General features: G+C 45.5%; 1 protein-coding gene across 2 annotated transcripts in view; it reads left to right on the top strand.

Moving 5' to 3' along the window:
• The first annotated feature begins 3,951 nt into the window (after positions 1-3,951).
• tbc1d9 (TBC1 domain family, member 9 (with GRAM domain)) overlaps positions 3,952-22,890 on the top strand; it is a 106,967-nt gene continuing 88,028 nt past the window's right edge. Inside the window, exon 1 of one of the 2 annotated variants that reach the window (XM_072495624.1) lies at positions 3,952-4,775. In XM_072495624.1, the coding sequence (XP_072351725.1) occupies positions 4,655-4,775 (121 nt within the window). In that variant the 5' untranslated portion in view covers positions 3,952-4,654. Of the gene's footprint in view, positions 4,776-4,906; positions 5,097-22,890 lie in introns of those variants that run through there. The other variant, XM_072495625.1, reaches the window with a different exon arrangement.

Raw genomic sequence — 22,890 nt, 5'->3', positions numbered from 1 at the left:
CAGAGAATCCTAGGATAAATCCCATCAGGTCCCGGGGACTTATCTATTTTCAGCCTGTCCAGAATTGCCAACATCTCTTCCCTACGTACCTCAATGCCATCTATTCTATTAGCCTGGGGCTCAGCATTCTCCTCCACAACATTACCTTTTTCTTGAGTGAATACTGACGAAAAATATTCATTTAGTATCTCGCCTATCTCTTCAGACTCCACACACAATTTCCCATCCCTGTCCTTGACTGGTCCTACTCTTTCCCTAGTCATTCGCTTATTCCTGACATACCTATAGAAAGCTTTTGGGTTTTCCTTGATCCTTCCTGCCAAATACTTCTCATGTCCCCTCCTTGCTCGTCTTAGCTCTCTCTTTAGATCCTTCCTCGCTACCTTGTAACTATCCATCGCCCCAACCGAAACTTCACACTTCATCTTCCCATAGGCCTCCTTCTTCCTCTTAACAAGAGATTCCACTTCCTTGGTAAACCACGGTTCCCTCGCTCGACGCCTTCCTCCCTGTCTGACCGGTACATACTTATCAAGAACACGCAGTAGCTGATCCTTGAACAAGCCCCACTTATCCAGTGTGCCCAACACTTGCAGCCTACTTCTCCACCTTATCCCCCCCAAGTCACGTCTAATGGCATCATAATTGCCCTTCCCCCAGCTATAACTCTTGCCCTGCGGTGTATACTTATCCCTTTCCATCATTAACGTAAACGTCACCGAATTGTGGTCACTGTCCCCAAAGTGCTCTCCTACCTCCAAATCCAACACCTGGCCTGGTTCATTACCCAAAACCAAATCCAACGTGGCCTCGCCTCTTGTTGGCCTGTCAACATATTGTTTCAGGAAACCCTCCTGCACACACTGTACAAAAAACGACCCATCTATTGTACTCGAACTATATCTTTTCCAGTCAATATTTGGAAAGTTAAAGTCTCCCATAATAACTACCCTGTTACTTTCGCTCATATCCAGAATCATCTTCGCCATCCTTTCCTCTACATCCCTAGAACTATTAGGAGGCCTATAAAAAACTCCCAACAGGGTGACCTCTCCTCTCCTGTTTCTAACTTCAGCCCATACTACCTCGGAAGAAGAGTCCCCATCTAGCATCCTCTCCGCCACCGTAATACTGCTCTTGACTAGCAGCGCCACACCTCCCCCTCTTTTGCCTCCTTCTCTGAGCTTACTAAAACACCTAAACCCCGGAACCTGCAACATCCATTCCTGTCCCTGCTCTATCCATGTCTCCGAAATGGCCACAACATCGAAGTCCCAGGTACCAACCCACGCTGCCAGTTCCCCTACCTTGTTTCGTATACTCCTGGCATTGAAGTAGACACACTTCAAACCACCTACCTGAACACTGGCCCCCTCCTGCGACGTCAAATCTGTGCTCCTGACCTCTATACTCTCATTCTCCCTTACCCTAAAACTACAATCCAGGTTCCCATGCCCCTGCTGCATTAGTTTAAACCCCCCCAAAGAGCACTAACAAATCTCCCCCCCAGGATATTTGTGCCCCTCAGGTTCAGATGTAGACCATCCTGTCTGTAGAGGTCCCACCTTCCCCAGAAAGAGCCCCAGTTATCCAAAAATCTGAATCCCTCCCGCCTGCACCATCCCTGTAGCCACGTGTTTAAATGCTCTCTCTCCCTATTCCTCATCTCACTATCACGTGGCACGGGCAACAACCCAGAGATAACAACTCTGTTTGTTCTAGTTCTGAGCTTCCATCCTAGCTCCCTGAAAGCCTGCCTGACATCCTTGTCCCCTTTCCTACCTATGTCGTTGGTGCTAATGTGGACCACGACTTGGGGCTGCTCCCCCTCCCTCCTAAGGACCCGGAAAACACGATCCGAGACATCAGGTGGAGGTAGGAACCTCCAGGCGAGACAGCTATCAGAGGTCTGCTGGATCCCAGGACCCAGCATGATCCTGAGCCTGTGGAACAGGTCATTCCAGAGCTGATGGAGACGATAAGGAGCGGCCATGACATTCAGAGGGAGATGTCAGCGACACTCCAGCAGGTCCATAGCCGCTCGGAAGTGCCCAAGAGTCTACGGGCCTGGTACATGACGTTGGCACCATTAGTGGTGTCCAAGGCATTGCGCAGTCGGTGACAGCCGTGGCTGAGGGTCTTGGCAGAATGTCCGACTTGCTGGGGGATGTCACCCAGTACCAGGCTGACCTTAATGAGGTTCTGCGAGACATGTTCCGTTCTCAGGTGGGCATTGCTGAGGTGCTGCAGAGCATAGCCCAATCACCGAGGAGCATCGCCGAGGGCGTTGACATGATGCAGCAGACCATGGGCAACCGCCAGGGCTCGCAGAGCCAGATGATGCAGGGGCAGACGGGGCTTAAACCAACTGCCCCTCCATCCCAAGGTGAACCCCAGGGGCCTGCGGGCACCTAGCAGGAGGAGGGGGTGCTGGGTGCCAACCCAGACCTGTCCAATAGAGTGGCGACGGTGGCCACCAGCTCCTCCGAGTTCCAGCCCTCTGATCAGGCCGTGTCTCGAAGTCAGCACACAGGATAGGGCGGCACAGTTGTGCATGTGCTGCCGACAAGTGAGCCAGGGCTCTCCAGCCCCAGATGACGCCGGCCAGGGGCATCGAAGGACACGGCACGTGCATCCTGGTGACACACATAGATGTAGTGGTAGAGCTAGGATGGCCAAGCACATCAAGGATCACTGAGGGCACTGGGGGAAGGGTAGGTATGGGGAGAGTTGGGAGTCGGGGGGGGGGGGGGGGCAGCACCATCCGTAGAGTGGGGAATTGTTACACACAATAAACTTTGTGCACAACTAGTATGATGCCTCTGTCACTTTCTTCTGCAATACGGGCCGACCTCTGAACCCTTGGCCCATCTGTCCAGGTATCACCTCCTCCCGTTGCACTCACCCACCCTCCGCCCATGGACATGTCCCCGGAGCTATGCCCCATCACCTGGGTGTTTGGATGTTGGCCGCTGCGTGTGGTGTAGGCTACCTGTGTTCAGGCATCAATGTGTGATTGCGACGCTAGGCAATGAACTGCGCAGGTTACATGGCCCGCCCACCCATGGGAATCCACTTAGGTTGTGTGAAGTGCTCAACCACGACTGCCAATTCCCTATTAGCAATAGCCTTCAGCCGCACGGCCAGAGGCCTTGGCAGTCAATGGGGGTTATGGGGCAGAAACAAGGGTTGCCTCCAGAATGGGTACACATGATCCAGGGGTTGGCATGCTAGTGCCACATGTGGTCCCTCCCCCCCCCCACCCCCACCCCCACCCAGCACTCCCATGGCGGGCCACTCCTGCGGAGCATCCCCCACCCCCAGCCAAGTGTCCCCACCCCCTGCCGAGCACTGGGGTGGCAAGCCCAGCACCCCTGGGCTCTTTGCCTATGAGCATAGATGGTTGCTCGCCTCTCGGCTCCCCACTGAAGCCATACCGCCAGGTTCACGATTTTTAAAAGTATTAATCGCCGCTAGTTTGAGCACTTGCTGGGGATGCCACTGAAAGGAGGACGTTGGCGTGTCATAGGGGGTGGCTCGTAATTGTATGGAAAAATGGCTTAAGTGGTCACGCTACATCGAGATCCTGATTTTGCGGGGGGAAGTGGGGCGATTGCATCGCAAACTGTTTGGCGCCTGTGCGGTTCTCGCTTTCGGCCTCTCCCGCTATTCCCCCGCCTCGTTTCGCTCGAGCGAGAACGCAGCAAGGCTGGAGAATCGCACCCCTTGTCTCCATTCAGATGCTGGCAGGACCTTACAGTGCATTTTCCCCCTGTATCCTGGATTCTGTTCCCTTCCAGGATCTTCACACCATTTGCAGCAGTTTCTTATTTTGCCTCGGCGGAACTGGGTTGATCGGGGAGGCGGTTCGCCAGCGGGGAAACAGGAACTTTGAAGAACAATAGCAGACGGGGAAGGGGGGGAGAGGGTGGTCCGGCTGTTGTAAGACGCAATGCTGAGAAGTCAGTGGGGTGGTGCTGACTGATAAGGCAACGTGCCGGGAGAGCCGTCACTGTTGACATTCTGGCTGGGCGAAGAGGGTGAATCAGCGGGCGGCTCCTTTACGGCAGCAGCCACAACAACAACGACACAGCAGCAACGGTCGCCGCGCGAGAGCGGCCCGTTTAGCCAGCCCGGGGGGGGGGGGGGCTCGCGCCACATTTCCCCCGTTCCAACAGCCGCCAGCTTTCAATCCCCGGCCGCTCGCATCGAGGCGTTTAACGTTGACGTTATGACGCGACAATAACACGATTCTGACTGCACAACGCTGCTGCCGGGTGTTTGAATCGGCGGTGTTGGTGGTTGTGGTGGGTGAGGGCCGGCCAGCAAGGTGTTTATATCTAAAGGGCGGCTGCGGACGACGGCGCCTTTTGTCGCTGAATGCCTCCTATCTATTTGACGCCGGCGACTGATATGTTTTAATCGGGAGGAGGAGGAGTTGTGTTTATTCAAGGCGAGGGACGGATCCCGCCCCTCACCCTCTTCTCTCTCGTCGTGCGAAGGTGGCTGCTGTCGGCGATGCTGCGGCTCTGGCTGCTGGGATAGTCAGTCCGGTCACGCGAAGCTCCAGCTCGGCCTGTTTTCCGCCAGCCGCCGCCGAGATTTATCCGGCTGCCCCGCCTCTGGCGACGACCGGGGGGGGGCGGGGGGGAAGATGTGGGTCAATCCTGAAGAAGTGCTGCTGGCCAACGCGCTGTGGGTGACGGAGAGAGCCAACCCGTACTTCGTGCTGCAGAGGAGAAAGGGGCATGGAGAAGGGGGCGGAGGGCTGGCTGGTAAGGGACACAGCTGAACCCCCCCCACCTACCTGTGTGTGTTTGTGTGTGTTGTAATTGATTGCCAAGCCCACAGCGCAAACGTGTTCCAGTTGAGTGCTGTGTTTTTGTTCATCCTCAGTTGCTGTGATTTGCCTGCGAGGAACAGGATGTATAAACATAATGCGGCCGGCCGTCTGGCTCTTTGCACGCACCTTTCACCCCTTTTTTATTGTTGTTGACTCGGCGACATGAGGTTGACTCAGGTACCGATGCACACAACTAAATGTCAAGTTTGCAGCATCGCAGTAACGAGGCACCTGCAGTTGCGATTCTTTTATTGTAAGTCACACAAGACTTCTTTTAGTTCCCGGGGTGGGAGATGATATGATCAATGTCATTGCCCAATCAGATACTGTAATTATCTAATCACTCTGCTCAATAACTAGTAAACTGTCCATATTTTGGTTTTCATTGAATGGCATTTAAATGTGGGCAATAATCGGGAGAACTACTGTAAATGGTCATTTAAATGACGACTGTAAATTGTATTTAAATGTGGGAAATAATCGGATAAATGGTCTCAAGAATTTTTCCTTTGATCAGTTTTCTCAAACGGAAACAGGTCACTTATCTTTTTACAGTAGTACAGTTCAATCCGCTGGAAACAAACGTAGTACAAACAATTTAGTTACACTCCCCAAAGTCCCTCTACGAGATATTGGCGCTATCATGCGTTCAGTGTGTCATCAGTAAGACAATTGTCGCTCATTTCACCAAATCACTTCTGTTTCACGGAGTTATTTTGTTTATTTTTTTTAGCAATGGAACTCAATTTCTAAGAATTAAAAATTAAGGGGGTTCAGTGCTACCTATTAAGCCATATACAGGCTATTGATAGTACTGCGTTTTTCATTGGCATTTAAGTATAGCTTTATTACAGACTGTAAGACTCTTCTCTACTGCAGGTTCTCATCCCAAGGGCTTCCATGCAAAAGCTTTGCTTCCTGTGCAAACTTGTCATGTGACCAAAGCTATTTCGGTCTCGGAGACGATGGTTATAAAGCTAGAGCAATCGCGCATCCCGTTTTAATTTTTATTTTTCTTCATAGCATTTTATAATGTTATTAAAATGCAGAAAGATTGTTTTATGTTAACACAATGTTTCATGATAGAGGATTGAGAAAAAATCTTGAATAAGACTTTATCTCCTATTGTAAGTAATTCGGAAACAAAATAGGAACGTTTTGGAGAATATATTTAAATATGTGATGCACCTGCTGATGATTGGCATCTCTTGCTTCTGATATCTCTTGTCAGCACCAGTTCAGGCATAGTATGGCCAGATGCAAAGTAAAACTCCGCCTGCTCTCTCCCTGGTAAACACATTAAAAAAGAAAGGGCTAATTTTATAGATGGTTTTTAATTAAACTCCTGGAGGCAGGCATTGTTTGTCTGAGGTCTGACAGCTCTGGGTCAGCTGTGAGCTGTCAGTGAAAATCAATGGAGCTGCTCCAGACCAAACATCTTTGAACTCTGCATCATTGAAGCTAGCCTCTATAAGTCTGTAAAATGAACAATATTTTCAACAAGTTAATAAATAGTTCTTTTGTTTACATAAAGGCACTACACATTTTCAAGTTTATTGACATTGAGCAGGAAGTACAATATATGTAAAATCTAAACAATGTGTAATATGTTTTCTTTCTGTTTTAAAGTAAGAATAAACCTTTCACCACAGCAGAAATCTACCACCTTGGGTCTCCCTCTCTCTATGCTACTTTCATGACATAATTGATCCTGCAGTTTGAGAGGAGCCAAATTCATTGTATTGACTGTAACTTGCTTTTGAGACAATCCAAAGAAAGCACTCCACATCAGGGTATGCTGCATGCTTGGTCAGTGGATATTTTGCGTCAGGATGTCCAAACTATATATGCAAACTATTTGTACTCCCTTTGACAATTTGGCTTTGGATGCCAGGAAAGTTGTCATTAATTGCTTGCATTTCTTGTCATTATCCTGATTAAGTTTTGTGAGTTTGAAGGTTTAGCATTATGGGCGCAATTCTCCCAAAAGGGAACAATGTCCCCTCAAGAGCGCGCTTAGCCACGTGTTTCCTGGCACTTGCAGTGCCAAGAAGCACATGACTATGACTTGCGTTGAATAAGGGGCTTGAACGGGAAACATGCTGCCGAGGCCGCACATAGCCTCATTTTTTACAGTGGGTAGGCTGGCACCCAGCTGGCACTGCCAGGCTGCCCAGGTGGCATCAACAGTGCCAGGACACCACCCTGCCCAAAGGGCATGCAGCTGGGGGCCTCTGATCTCCATTGAGACTCCCACAAGTGCTGTTCTGTCTGGTCCCTATTTGTGTGGACCAGTGCAGAACGGCGCTCGCCTGAGGTCTCTGAGGCGAAGGGATTGAATCCCAAGGCCTCAGTACTTTGGGAATCTGCATTACCGAACGTATGCAGGTACAGCAAGTCATTAGGAAAGTAAGAACGTTTTGCTACAGTTGTACAGAGTAGTGGTAAGACCACATTTGGAGTACTGTGTGCAGTTTTGGTCTCCTTAAGGAAGGATATAATTGCATTAGAAATGGTTCATAGAAGATTAATCTGACTGATTCCTGGGATGAAGGGGTTACCTTACGAGGAAAGTTTGAGCCTGTACCCATTGGAGTTTAGAAGGATGAGAGGTAACTTGAGGGAACTTGATAGGGTGCTAGCTGAGCAGATGTTTCCCTTATGAGAGATACTGGAACTAGGGTACACAGTTTAAAAATAAGGGATCTCTCATTTAAGATGAGATGAAGATACTTTTTTTTCTCTGGGTTTGTTAGCCTGTGGAATTCTCTTCCCCAGAGAGCAGTGGAGGTGGTGTCGTTGAATATTTTCAAGGCTGAGTTATATAGATCATTGATTGACCAGGGAGTCAAAAGGTATAGAGGGTGGAGAGGAAAATAGAGTTTAGGCCATAATCAGACAAGCTTGGATCTTTCAAATCGTGGAGCATGTTTGAGAGGCAGAATGGCCTGGTGCACCTAATTCATGCGTGTATGTATATGAAATGTGCATAAATTGTGAAATCATTTTTAGATGGATTCTGAAATTGAGATGTAGCTTTTAGTTGCCTTCATGTGCTATAGAATTGACATATTAGCTGTGTAGCTCAAAGACCCCTGAGATGCGATGTGCAGAGGAGTGTGGTAGGATCTCTGGTTTGGAACTTTTTTAATTAATAGAGATTTCTCTAAATAAAGATACAATTCATTGAATTTGACAGGCGTTAACTTCATCTGCCCAACCTATACAAAACTTATGCTTTATACTTGAGGCAGTTGAAAAATTGACTCCAAGCTAAAAATAACAGTTTCATTTTCACCATTGTGAAAGCAGGGTGTTTTTCCTACTATCCAGACAGCATCTCGCTTGGCACTGTTTTAAAATGATTTTGGGACACATTCTCTTCATCGTCACCTGGACGATGGGGTGGATCAGCTGTCTGCTGTAGAATTTGCTCAATTTTCACCCTGTTGAATTTGGTTAAATTAAAATTGGGCTGGTTCTCTTGTGAATGGATGATCCGCTTTGCCAGATTTATGCCCAAGTGGACATGACAATTTACCCCATTTGTCCTAACATTGTTACTGATTTAATACCCAGCTTGCTCAAATTAAATAAATTCTACCTCTACTTATACAAAAGCAAAGTACTGCAGATGTTGGAAATCTAATATAAAGCCAAAAAGTGCCGGAAATACTCAGTAGTACAGTATCTGTGGAGAGAGAGAAAAACAGAGTTAACCTATCAGATCTATGTCTTTCATCAGATCTGATGAAAGGTCGTCAACCTGAAATGTTAACTGTCTCTCTCCACAGATTCAGTCAGACCTGTTCTGTCTTTATCTCTCCATCCACAATTTATAAGATTGAGATTTTTCACATTTTTGAGTCTTAGTAGTTGTACAATTTTCATTCAGAATGTTATGTATGACTCAGCTGTCACAACTTGTAAATGGAGCCCCAGAGTCACTTTCTAGCTCACCTTTTAACAGTGGCACTTGTCTCCAGTCAATATGAATGCTAAAGTTATGCATTTGTATTCTTTCAGATCACCTGTTCAGTTGTACTCTTGACTCCAAATTATGCAGGTGTACAGAGTTTAAAATTTTTATAACAGTACTTATGGAGTTGGACAGCTTTTCCATATACTTTTTGATTTTTACATGGAGATAAGTTCTTCAGTTGAGAAAAGATGCACACATAAGAGCATCTTAACCACTGGAATGTTTGACATTGCATACCTCTATTGCATTCCGCATCTTTAAAGCTGTTCCCCAGAAATATTGCCTTGCATTCTGCTGTACCATAAGCCTTTAGGACATTTTTAATGCTAAGTTTCAAAATTTTCTGTTGCCCTGAAATGAAACTCTCATCTTGTTCAAGATCTTTCGGAATTGTTCCTACAGTAAAATCATTTTTATCCTGCAGAGATTGAAGCCTGCTGCAACATACACAATTTGAAGTTCAGAACATTCCTGATTAGGTTAAAAAGAAATGGTTGCCAGAAGCATATGCTGAAAACTGAGATTGGACCTGATCTATTTCTAAGGGATTTCTTAGTAGAATAGCTGGCTCTATGGCCAAGTCAATCGACTATTTGACAGGATCAATATTCTACAATGACACTGGGAAAGCTCTTAGAGTCCAGCGTCTCTTGAAATCATTCGATGATTCTATAAAGGAAGCGGTGCAGCATAGATTAATCAGAATGTTATCAGGCTTCAAGGCTTAGATTGAGGATAAATTACATAAGCTATCCTTGTATTCCCTGCATATAGAAAGTTAATGCATGACTTGATTGAGGTTTTTAGGACTTTCAAAGGAAGTAATAGGGTAAATAGAAACCTTTTCTGTTGGTAGGGAAGGGTTCCTAACCATAAAATTGGAGCCAAGTCATTTATGTGAGACGTTTAGAACCATCTCTTCAGACGAGGAGCAATTGAAGTGTGGAACTCTCTCCCAGAACTTATTCGCCCAATTAATTTTGTTAATTTTGTTAGCCAAGGATAGTAAGGGTTATGGAGCCAAGGCTTTATTTGCCATGATTTCATTGAATGGTGGAATAGACTTGAGGCTCAGTGGGCAGGATAAGACCAGGATAAGAATGTTGCATTACAGAAAGTCCTTGGTGAATTGAATTCATAACACTAGAGTTACCAGTGCCCTGTTATGATATTATGGCTGCAAAAGGTGGCTCTAGTACTGCTGGAGCTGGCACTGTTATCGTTGAAGTTCAAATGGCAGATGAATTCTGTTCCAGTGTGGCACACAATGCTTGTAAGGGCACCAGTACAAGTGTGCCGCGTGTGTGTGTGTGTGTGTGTGCAGGAAACATGCAGAATGAGAAGATGATGTCAAAAAGCATCTGATCTGACCTGACACGTCATTTTGTATCTTGCAGATCTTGTTATTGCCCAGCCTTAAATAGATGCAACTGAGCAAGCATTTACATGAGGGACCCCCTCCCACCAGTACTATTAAGAGGCATCAGTTTGGGACTTTGGAATGAGGTGCTTTTGACTTTCTTTTGCTACTACTGCAGAGTGAGTGGAAGTATTGTGTTTTATGTTCTTGGAGTTTAGAAAAGTTGGACTCCGAAAGGTGTGGTGTTAGACTTTGCCGTGGAGGCCAGAAGAGTTTGAAGGCCGGTCAATAGGAAGCCTGTCTATAGTTCTCCTTGGACTGCAGCATGACAGGGCTTTGGAGTGATGAAATGAGTTCTTTCTGTCCCGTCTGGTCTCAATCAAAAGGCTGAGTTCGGATTTAGAAATTCCTTTAGTTTATTTCAAATAGCTTGCCATTATTTGTTTGTTTGTTTTTCTACTTTGCAATAACACCACTTGCACATTCAATACAGTCAACTTTTGGGGTTACAACCCAATTGAATCCATACATAACAGTCCCTAACAACTTACAGGACATTTTGTCCGTAATAACTATTACACTCTGCAATGCAATATTGTTTGCTGCATTGGTTACAAATTTGCCGCTGTGGCATCAAGCTGCCAAAATTCCTAAACTATTGTCATTTAAAATGCGGGGGTTCCTCGTCAGCCGCTGCCGTCTGCCAAGACCCTGAATAACTCCACCGCGTAGTACACACCCCGTGGAGACCACAGATCATCCATCAGCTAACATGCAGTTCGAGATGTCTGACCGGAGGTTTCACTATTGAGGAATAATTTGATATTTTGATTTGTTTCTAACCCGTAAGGTTTTCCTTCTGGGCTTTGTCATTTAATTCCCTCAAATATGTAGCCAACTGTATTATTAGTTTCCCCCCCCATACTGTCTAAAACATTCTTCTCTGGAGTGTAGTTCTCGTTCTTCGTCTGTTATTTTTGCTTCATCTGAAAACCAAATGAACAGGTCAAAGGGAATTTGTTTCTTTATATTCTTGATTGGATGTTCCAGAAGTGCCCTCTCCAGGACTTCCGGATTTCCATTTAATTCCCTATTTTTTTCTCATCCTTGACGTACATCAAAGAACAAAGAAATGTACAGCACAGGAGCAGGCCCTTCGGCCCTCCAAGCCCGTGCCGACCATGCTGCCCGACTAAACTACAATCTTCTACACTTCCTGGGTCCGTATCCCTCTATTCCCATCCTATTCATGTATTTGTCAAGATGCCCCTTAAATGTCACTAGCGTCCCTGCTTCCACCACCTCCTCCGGTAGCGAGTTCCAGGCACCCACTACCCTCTGCGTAAAAAAACTTGCCTCGTACATCTACTCTAAACCTTGCCCCTTTCACCTTAAACCTATGCCCCCTAGTAATTGACCCCTCTACCCCGGGGAAAAGCCTCTGACTATCCACTCTGTCTATGCCCCTCATAATTTTGTAGACCTCTATCAGGTCGCCCCTCAACCTCCTTCGTTCCAGTGAGAACAAACCGAGTTTATTCAACCGCTCCTCATAGCTAATGTCCTCCATACCAGGCAACATTCTGGTAAATCTCTCCTGCACCCTCTCTAAAGCCTCCACATCCTTCTGGTAGTGTGGCGACCAGAATTGAACACTATACTCCAAGTGTGGCCTAACTAATGTTCTATACAGCTGCAACATGACTTGCCAATTCTTATACTCAATGCCCCGGACAATGAAGGCAAGCATGCCGTATGCCTTCTTGACTACCTTCTCCATCTGTGTTGCCCCTTTCAGTGACCTGTGGACCTGTACTCATAGATCTCTTTGACTTTCAATACTCTTGAGGGTTCTACCATTCACTGTATATTCCCTACCTGCATTAGACCTTCCAAAATGCATTACCTCACATTTGTCCGGATTAAACTCCATCTGCCATCTCTCCGCTCAAGTCTCCAAACAATCTAAATCCTGCTGTATCCTCTGACAGTCCTCATCGCTATCCGCAATTCCACCAACCTTTGTGTCGTCTGCAAACTTACTAATCAGACCAGTTACATTTTCCTCCAAATCATTTGTATATACTACAAACAGCAAAGGTCCCAGCACTGATCCCTGTGGAACACCACTGGTCACAGCCCTCCAATTAGAAAAGCATCCTTCCATTGCTACTCTCTGCCTTCTATGACCTAGCCAGTTCTGTATCCACCTTGCCAGCTCACCCCTGATCCCGTGTGACTTCACCTTTAGTACTAGTCTACCATGAGGGACCTTGTCAAACATCATACGATTAAGGCCCGTTAAGCCTCCTCCTCCTATCGTTGCACCCCCGAGTGAGACTCGAAGAATTTCAAACTCCTCTTTTACTAACTCAGTTATCCAAGCGGGTCGAAACTTTCCCTGATACATGTCGGATATTGCTACTGCATGTACTTTCATTCCTTTAATTTAGATTATGACCGGATTTTTATGAAAGTAGTTTCCAATCATGACATTTTCACCTTATCATCTGTCCTATTGATGCTGCTAACAGGTTTCAATTCCCTAGCATCCCGCTCCACTGATTCCATTATACTAGTAAGTGCAGTTACCCCCTGCCACTCACAACCAAACATTCTTTTTCCCTTGTTCGAGCGGTTTGGGGATATGATCTATCCTGTGGCACAACATCATTGCAGTGATACATCTCTTAAACTACGTACTCCCTCACTAATTGGTACCAAAAGTTTATCACTTCTTCACAATCCTGGACATCCTTTCCCAATCACTCTGTCGTCAGCTTGGTTTTCTCTGCAGTATTTACAATTTATCATTATCACACCATCCCATTGTCAAAAGCTATCATGTGGTCACAAACTTCGATCATCAGTGTTGCCTGATGTTTCACAAAACCATCATGGCAACTGAATTCCCCAAATTTCCCTGGGAGCCAGGAATGCTATATCTGCCATTCTCCTAGGTTTCATATAATTACTCCCTGTCCAAACTACTGGGCTACATAACGTGCCACATCCTTGACACGATGTTTCATTATGTCGACAATGAATCATTTTAAACTGGGGTCCATTAATAACAGCCCGTGACCCATCATCCCATATTCTCAATTCCTTACTAATTATGTTTCTTCGTTTGCTGCCACTAGGTTGCCTATGGATTATAATAATCCCTCTTTTATCATTTAATTGGGTCGGATGTTTCAGTTCTGATACAATTCCTTTGCTCCAGATGCCACTGATTCTCTAATTCAACATCCCCCGTGCTGCTATCAGATTTGATGAAAAAGTATAAATTACTTTTGCTGCTCCTAGGAAAAAGAGGGCCTGCATATCTAGTGACCATTCTTCCATCGGTGTCTATGCTACTCCCTGTTTCTTTACTCCCTGTTTCTCCACCATTTTCTTTCCTGAATTTTTTTTAAAAAATGGATGCCCCCCCTGACTTGCCCCTCGTCCTCCTTAACTTTACTACCATCCGTATGTACCACCCAAGCATTTACCAACTCTGTTCTGCTAACTGATTTATCAAGTTTCTGTCCCTTTTTAATGTTATGAATAAACATTAAGGCAGGGTTTAAAAGAATGGTTTCCCATCTTTCCCATCGAGCTGTATTCGCACCTTGCTGGCAACCCTGTCTCTTGGTCAACTCTTGTCAATTCTAAAAATTCATTTGTGACATAAATTTTCTTTCCAGCTGATAAAGTTTCAATCTCTGCTATCCTTTTTGTTATTGCTGCCAAACATTTTGCAATGTCCGAAAACTTTTGTTCAGCCCTTGACCAATTTCCTGTCAATGTTTGATAGATGTCTGAGGACTATGATTAACAAGCACCATACCATATCCATTTGCGTACAAATCAAATTTAATGCTCAAATCGTCCTCTTCATGTCTCTCCTCTAATGGCCCGGATGTTGCTACAGCTGTTTTTAACTGGTCCAGCCTCCTCTTCAGCAGAAGCTATGGAATGTGGATTGAGAGCAGCTGTTTAAGGGTAAATCCACATTTGAAATGTGGGAGTCTTTTAAGGAAAGGTTTATTAGAGTGCAGGACAGACATGTCCCTGAGAAAATCAGGGATAGAAATGGCAAGATTAGTGAACCATGGATGACGGGTGGAATTGTGAATCTAGCCAAGATGAAAAAGGAAGCCTACATAAGATCTAGGCGACTTAAAACTGATGAAGCTTTCGAGCAATATTAGGAAAGTAGGACAAATCTCAAGAGATATGGACAGGGTGGATAGCAACAAACTTTTTCCAAGAGTGGGGGTCAATTACAAGGGGTCATGATTTCAAGGTGAGAGGGGGAAAGTTTAAGGGAGATGTGCGTGGAAAGTTTTTACGCAGAGGGTGGTGGGTGCCTGGAACACTTTGCCAGCGGAGGTGGTAGAGGCAGGCACGATAGCATCATTTAAGATGCATCTAGACAGACATATGAACAGTGGGGAACAGAGAGAAGTAGATCCTTGGAAAATAGGTGACAGGTTTAGATAAAGGATCTGGATCGGCGCAGGCTGGGAGGGGCCTGTTCCTGTGCTGTAATTTTCTTTGTTCTTCACTGGTCCACCTAAAATCCCCTTTTAAAGTTTCATAAATGGGTCTAGCATAAAGACCAAAGTCTTCCACTACTAGTCTCAAATACCCCAAAAATTCCCATGATTTGTTTACCTCCGCTTCGTGAAACGGGCGCTGCAATTCTAGCAGCTTTCTCTCTCATCCCAACACTGGCTTCCCCACCTGCCCTTGACACTGAATACTCTAGATAGTCGACTTCGCTCCTGCCAATCTGGCATTTCTTTAACCCTATCTTAAACCCTGCTGCATTAAGTGTTTTAATAATTTTGGTCACTCTTTCAACATGTGTCCCCCTGATCATCATCTCCAATTAGTTTGTGGATTTATTAAATACCGTTTTTCCTTCTCGTTTTCTTTTTGTAACCTTATTTAATGCTTTGTAATTCATTACCATTCTAAATGTACCAGCAGGCTTGCTAACTACCTGAAGTGGACTATTCGGCGATGCATATGTGACTTCTTGAATGATTCCGTGCTATTCTAACTCTTTGATCATTATCTCCAACTCGCATTTGGCACCTCGGGTCAAAGGCTATTTCTTTTACGGCCTGAACTCCCAACTCTCTGCCTTCTGCCTGACAGCCAATCGTCAATCCATTTTAGTACCTTGCCTCGAATACCATGGGCCCTTATTTTACGGATGCCAAATGGCATCCGGTTGTAACAGTAGCGACCAAACAGGGTGTTAAATGTACACAACTTTCGACTGGACGCATCCAGCTGTATTTGCCAAAACCCCTTGGAGGCATCCAGCTTGGTGAAAAGCTTGGCGTGAGCCATTTCGCTGGTGAGCTCTTCTCGTTTAGGTATAGGGTAGTGTTCCCTCATGATGTTCTGGTTCAAATCTTTTGGGGTCGATGCAAATGCGAAGTTCCCCTGACGGTTTCTTGACACAGACCATGGAGCTAACCCAGTCCATGGATTCAGTGACCTTAGAAATGACGCCCTGGTCCTGGAGGTCTTGCAGCTGCAGCTTGAGGCGGTCCTTGAGGGGTGCTGGCACCCGACACGGTGCATGAACCACAGGTGTAGCATTCGGCTTCAGCAGTATCTTGTATCGGTAAGGTAGTGTACCCATACCTTCGAAGACGCTGTGGTATTGTGCTATGATGTCATCTAATTGGGCTTGTAAGTTGACATCTGGCGAGGCCGTTGCCTCTGATCCACCGAGATCTCCACTCAAACAAAAGGAATTCAAATCATTATACTTTTATTCATTTCAACCAACTAGACAATAAACTTTGAATTTGCACGTTTTTTTCCTTCAAAACTGTAAAGTAAATTTAACATTCCTGAAATCTCCTCTTTTCCAATACGGTTCTGAATTTTCCAAGTCTCTGGTTCTCCCTAGTGGCCATTCATCTCCCAACTTTTTCACTCATAAGACATATCTCCCCCTAACAAAATCCAATTCTAATTGTGCGGCATTGAATTGTCTCCAGAACATTCCTTCAGTGGTCTTAGCTGAATTGTCTGTAACATTTCCTCAACCCGTTAAAGAACTTAACCGAATTAAAGTGTAATTCAATACAACCAATTTTAATTTTTAACATGCAAAATGAATTCTGAGGCACATTCCCTCAGCCCTAACTGAATTGTCCCCTCGAATTCCCTCAGTTAAATAGCCCTCAATCGTACTATATCGATTGAAATTAGTTTTCTAATCTGCCAGACTGACCGTTGATTTCATTGAGACGACTTTACCTGACCATGTGCGAGTGATTAAACTTCATCAGACTATGAGACAGAGGAAAATCGACATGGTCCCTGTCTCTTGAAACTCCCAGAGCGAGTGAGACAAAAGGGAGGCAACACATGTGGTCTTTAGTTTACATTCATGCAGTATCAAGTTCCACATACACGAATACAAGATTCCGATAGGCCCTTTCCTTGACCTGGTCATATAATCTAACTGCCACTGATTCTGATAGGCTCATTACACATTCCTTTCCTTCCTCTGGGCCTTTGCCTCCCAGCATCCTTTGTGGCATCCTTTGTGCAAAGAGCCAGTCCCTATAGTCACCCCTCCCCCTCTCGCCATGCTTTGCCCATCTCTTTGTTCACTCCCTGCAACCCGAATTAATGTCCATAATGCACTATTCTAACTGGTCATCCCAGTCTAATGCTATTTTCTTTAGTTCAATTCCGCAGGAGCACAGGTAGCAGAGAGGAGAAGCAGTGTTTAGAGGGAGGAGGAGGGCTCTACAAGGATCATAGACTGGTTAGAGCACAGAAGAAGGCGGGAGCTTTTCTCTTATCTCTGCCTCAGCCAGTTGCAGCGTCTGAAGAAACTACTCACCAAGGAGGTGGTCACTGTCATCTTCTGCAACCAGACCTACAGCTGAAAAACAGGGTGTGGATAGCACTGCTCATAGCAGTGAAAATCACCATGGCCATTGATTTCTATGCCAGAGGATCCTTCCAGGTTGGAACAGGCACATTGCATATCACGTTCTCCCAGTGAGCCAGAGAAGAGACAGCCAGAGTGAGACAGAACCAAGAGTGAGTTTGGGAATTTGAATCTAGGTGGGAATTGGAAGCTGGGTGGGGAAGAAGTGCTTTCTATCCCTGGTAAGTGACTGGTAAGTAGTGTTTCTGTTTTCTTTTTCTTTTCATTGGTATATTTATTTATTTTTTTCTGCGTTGTTTATTTATTTTTTATTTATTTTTGAGGGGGAAATTGTAATTGTTGAAGTTAACCGAAGGTTTAAGACATGGCAGGAGATCTCAGACCCGTGTCATGCTCCTCGTGTGCGATGTGGGAGCTCAGGGACACGTCCACTGTCCCTGGCTCCTTCATGTGCAAGAAGTGTGTCCAGTTGCAGCTCCTGTTAGACCGCTTGACGGCTCTGGAGCTGCGGATGGACTCAGTTTGGAGCATCCGCGATGCTGAGGACGTCGTGGATAGCACGTTTAGCGAGTTGGTCACACCACAGGTGAAAGGTACTGAGGAAGATAGAAAATGGGTGACCAAAAGACAGAGCAAGAGTAGGAAGGCAGTGCAGATGTCCTCTGCGGTCATCTCCCTGCAAAACAGATATACTGCTTTGGATACTGTTGAGGGAGATGGCTCACCAGGGGAAGGCAACAGCAGCCAGGTTCATGGCACCGTGGCTGGCTCTGCTGCGCAGCTGAGCAGGAAGAAGAATGGCAGGGCTTTGGTGATAGGGGACTCAGTTGTAAGGGGAATAGACAGACGGTTCTGCGGACGCAATCGAGACTCCAGGATGGTATGTTGCCTCCCTGGTGCAAGGGCCAAGGATGTCTCAGAGCGGCTGCAGGACATTCTAGGGGGGGGGGGGTGAACAGCCAGCTGTCGTGGTGCACATAGGCACCAACGATATAGGTAAAAAACAGGACGAGGTCCTACAAACTGAATTTAGGGAGTTAGCAGTTAAACTAAAAAGTAGGACCTCAAAGGTAGTAATCTCAGGATTGCTACCAGTGCCACGAGCTAGTCAGAGTAGGAATATCAGGATAGATAGGATGAATGCGTGGCTTGAGAGATGGTGCAAGAGGGAGGGATTCAAATTCCTGGGACATTGGAACCGGTTCTGGGGGAGGTGGGACCAGTACAAACCAGACGGTCTGCACCTGGGCAGGACTGGAACCGATGTCCTGGGGGTTGTTTGCTAGAGCTGTTGGGGAGAGTTTAAACTAATGTGGCAGGGGGATGGGAACCGATGCAGGAAGTTGGAAGGTAGTAAAACAGGGACAGAAACAAAAGGCAGTAAGGGGGAAAGTGTAAGGCAGAGAAGCCATAGTCAAAAATCAAAAAGGGCGACAATACAAGGTACATTGACTGAGGGGAGCTCAGTGAATAGGACCAGGAATACTAAAAGGAATAAAATGGGAAGTGAAAACATTAATGGTAAGCAACGTGGCAGGTTGTTACATGAAGATATGGGTTCAACGACAAGGAAAATTAGGAGAAAGGTTAAGAGGAAATATAACTTGGGAGAGGTTACTGATCGAGGTGTTAAGATTCAGAACAGAGGTAAAAAAGCCAACATAAGTGTACTTTGCCTGAATGCTCGTAGTATTCTGAATAAGGTAAATGAGTTGATGGCGCAAATCATCGTGAATTACTATGATTTAGTGGCCATTACTGAAACATGGTTAAAGGATGGTCACAACTGGGAGTTAAATATCCGAGGGTATCAAACTATTCGGAAGGACAGAGTGGATGGTAAGGGAGGTGGTGTAGCTCTGTTATTTAAGGATGACATCCGGGCAACAGTAAGGGATGACATCGGTGCTATGGAGGATAAGGTTGAATCCATTTGGGTGGAAATCAGGAATAGTAAGGTAAAAAAGTCACTGATATGAGTAGTCTATAGGCCACCAAATAGTAACATTATGGTGGGGCAGGCAATAAACAAAGAAATACCTGATGCATGTAGAAATGGTACAGCAGTTATCATGGGGGACTTTAATCTACATGTCGATTGGTTTAACCAGGTCGGTCAAGGCAGCCTCGAGGAGGAGTTTATAGAATGTATCCACAATAATTTCCTAGAACAGCACGGTAGCCTTGTGGATAGCACAATTGCTTCACAGCTCCAGGGTCCCAGGTTCGATTGTGGCTTGGGTCACTGTCTGTGCGGAGTCTGCACATCCTCCCCGTGTGTGCGTGGGTTTCCTCCGGGTGCTCCGGTTTCCTCCCACAGTCCAAAGATGTGCGGGTTAGGTGGATTCGCCATGATAAATTGCCCTTAGTGTCCAAAATTGCCCTTAGTGTTGGGTGGGGTTACTGGGTTATGGGGAAAGGGTGGCGGTGTTGACCTTGGGTAGGGTGCTCTTTCCAAGAGCCGGTGCAGACTCGATGGGCTGAATGGCCTCCTTCTGCTCTGTAAATTCTATGAACAGTATGTAATGGAACCTACGAGGGAACAAGTGGTCCTAGATCTGGTCCTGTGTAATGATTCAGGATTGATTCAGGATCTCATAGTTAGGGATCCTCTCGGAAGGAGCGATCACAATACGGTGGAATTTAAAATACAGATGGAGGGTGAGAAGGTAAAATCAAGCACTAGTGTTTTGTGCTTAAACAAAGGAGAGTACAATGGGATGAGCGAAGAACTAGCTAAGGTAGACTGGGAGCAAAGACTTTATGGTGAAACAGTTGAGGAACAGTGGAGAACCTTCCAAGTGATTTTTCACAGTGCTCAGCAAAGGTTTATACCAACAAAAAGGAAGGATGGTAAAAAGAGGGAAAATAGACCGTGGATATCTAAGGAAATAAGGGAGAGTATCAAATTGAAGGAAAAAACATACAAAGTAGCAAAGATCAGTGGGAGACTAGAGGACTGGGAAATCTTTAGGGGGCAACAGAAAGCTACTAAAAAGCTATAAAGAAGAGTAAGATAGATTATGAGAGTAAACTTGCTAAGAATATAAAAACAGATAGTAAAAGTTTCTACAAATATATAAAACAAAAAAGAGTGGCTAAGGTAAATATTGGTCCTTTAGAGGACGAGAAGGGAGATTTAATAATGAGAGATGAGGAAATGGCTGTGGAACTGAACAGGTTTTTTGGGTCGGTCTTCACAGTGGAAGACACAAATAACATGCCAGTGACTGATGGAAATGAGGCTATGACAGGTGAGGACCTTGAGAGGATTGTTATCACCAAGGAGGTAGTGATGGGCAAGCTAATGGGGCTAAAGGTAGACAAGTCTCCTGGACCTGATGGAATGCATCCCAGAGTGTTAAAAGAGATGGCTAGGGAAATTGCAAATGCATTAGTGATAATTTACCAAAATTCACTAGACTCTGGGGTGGTCCCGGCGGATTGGAAATTTGCAAACGTGACACCACTGTTTAAAAAAGGAGGTAGGCAGAAAGCGGGTAATTATAGGCCAGTGAGCTTAACTTCGGTAGTAGGGAAGATGCTGGAATCTATCATCAAGGAAGAAATAGCGAGGCATCTGGATGGAAATTGTCCCATTGGGCAGACGCAGCATGGGTTCATAAAGGGCAGGTCGTGCCTAACTAATTTAGTGGAATTTTTTGAGGACATTAACAGTGCGGTAGATAACGGGGAGCCAATGGATGTGGTATATCTGGATTTCCAGAAAGCCTTTGACAAGGTGCCACACAAAAGGTTGCTGCATAAGATAAAGATGCATGGCATTAAGGGGAAAGTAGTAGCATGGATAGAGGATTGGTTAATTAATAGAAAGCAAAGAGTGGGGATTAATAGGTGTTTCTCTGGTTGGCAATCAGTAGCTAGTGGTGTCCCTCAGAGATCAGTGTTGGGCCCACAACTGTTCACAATTTACATAGATGATTTGGAGTTGGGGACCAAGGGTAATGTGTCCAAGTTTGCAGACGACACTAAGATAAGTGGTAAAGCAAAAAGTGCAGAGGATACTGGAAGTCTGCAGAGGGATTTGGATAGGCTAAGTGAATGGGTGAGGGTCTGGCAGATGGAATACAATGTTGACAAATGTGAGGTTATCCATTTTGGTAGGAATAACAGCAAAAGGGATTATTATTTAAATGACAAAATATTAAAACATGCTGCTGTGCAGAGAGACCTGGGTGTGCTAGTGCATGAGTTGCAAAAAGTTGGTTTACAGGTGCAACAGGTGATTAAGAAGGCAAATGGAATTTTGTCCTTCGTTGCTAGAGGGATGGAGTTTAAGACTAGGGAGGTTATGCTGCAATTGTATAAGGTGTTAGTGAGGCCACACCTGGAGTATTGTGTTCAGTTTTGGTCTCCTTACTTGAGAAAGGACGTACTGGCACTGGAGGGTGTGCAGAGGAGATTCACTAGGTTAATCCCAGAGCTGAAGGGGTTGGATTACGAGGAGAGGTTGAGTAGACTGGGACTGTATTCGTTGGAATTTAGAAGGATGAGGGTGGATCTTATACAAACATATAAGATTATGAAGGGAATAGATAGGATAGATGCGGGCAGGTTCTTTCCACTGGCGGGTGAAAGCAGAACTAGGGGGCATAGCCTCAAAATAAGGGGAAGTAGATTTAGGACTGAGTTTAGGAGGAACTTCTTCACCCAAAGGGTTGTGAATCTATGGAATTCCTTGCCCAGTGAAACAGTAGAGGCTCCTTCATTAAATGTTTTTAAGATAAAGATAGATAGTTTTTTGAAGAATAAAGGGATTAAGGGTTATGGTGTTCGGGCCGGAAAGTGAAGCTGAGTCCACAAAAGATCAGCCATGATCTCATTGAATGGTGGAGCAGGCTCGAGGGGCCAGGTGGCCTACTCCTGCTCCTAGTTCTTATGTTCTTATGAATGCAAAATGTAAGATGTTGGCTTTGAGATCCTGTATGCCAGGAGAGGAGGAGGAGGAGTGGGTAAATGATTTTACCAGGCTAGTGGGATTCCCAGTGATGCATGGAGCCTTCGACACCAATGCAGATGGCTTTACAGGTCCTATTTTGATGGGGAACTGGATAGCACTCAAGTTCTACCATTGTTTGAAATTGAGGTAGGTATGCAACCATGCACAGAACAGCAGCAGTTAGCAGTACCCATTATATTGTCACAGACAGGAAGGGGGCAATTTAAACTGCCCTGATTGCTGAGTTCACTACTTGTCCTTAAGCAGAAAGTGGCTGGAATTCTTGTTTTTTTGCGAGCGATTCAATTTTTCCGTTGGCACCCCCCCTTCCCGGTGGCCTGGGTGGTTCCAATGGAAAATCCCATTGACAATCGGCAGGAAGATAAGATTCCCTGCTGTCAGCATACGGTGCAGAGCCAAGAAACATATGGCTGGCTGCTGGAGAATCCCGCACGGTGTTTTTTTAAAATTCTGGCTTCCCCTTTATAAATGGTGGGATATTTTCCCCAACCTTTAGATTTGGAAGGTTCCAATCACCTATTAATAACTTTCACAGAAGTAAGATGAAATGTAAAGGATTGGTTTATTTTTATGTGCACACGCATGCGCAGGAGAAGGGTTTCGCAACACCCACCCCTTTTGCACTCTCACAATAAATGGGGGTTAAGGAACAAAGGGAGAAGGGTCAGGGCATGAGCACAATAAAAGACAAGTGTAGGTTTTACATGTGCCCAGAATCAGACGTCAACTGGAATGTTCCTCCTGAGGGGAGGCTCACTAATTGTAGAGGGATCCACCTTTCCAGCATGAGACTTCCATGGTG

Source organism: Scyliorhinus torazame, chromosome 3 (genome assembly GCF_047496885.1).
Source record: "Scyliorhinus torazame isolate Kashiwa2021f chromosome 3, sScyTor2.1, whole genome shotgun sequence".
Classification (NCBI taxonomy): Eukaryota; Metazoa; Chordata; class Chondrichthyes; order Carcharhiniformes; family Scyliorhinidae; genus Scyliorhinus; species Scyliorhinus torazame.
Note: the sequence above shows the minus strand (reverse complement) of the source record. Positions and strands in the feature narration are given on the sequence as shown.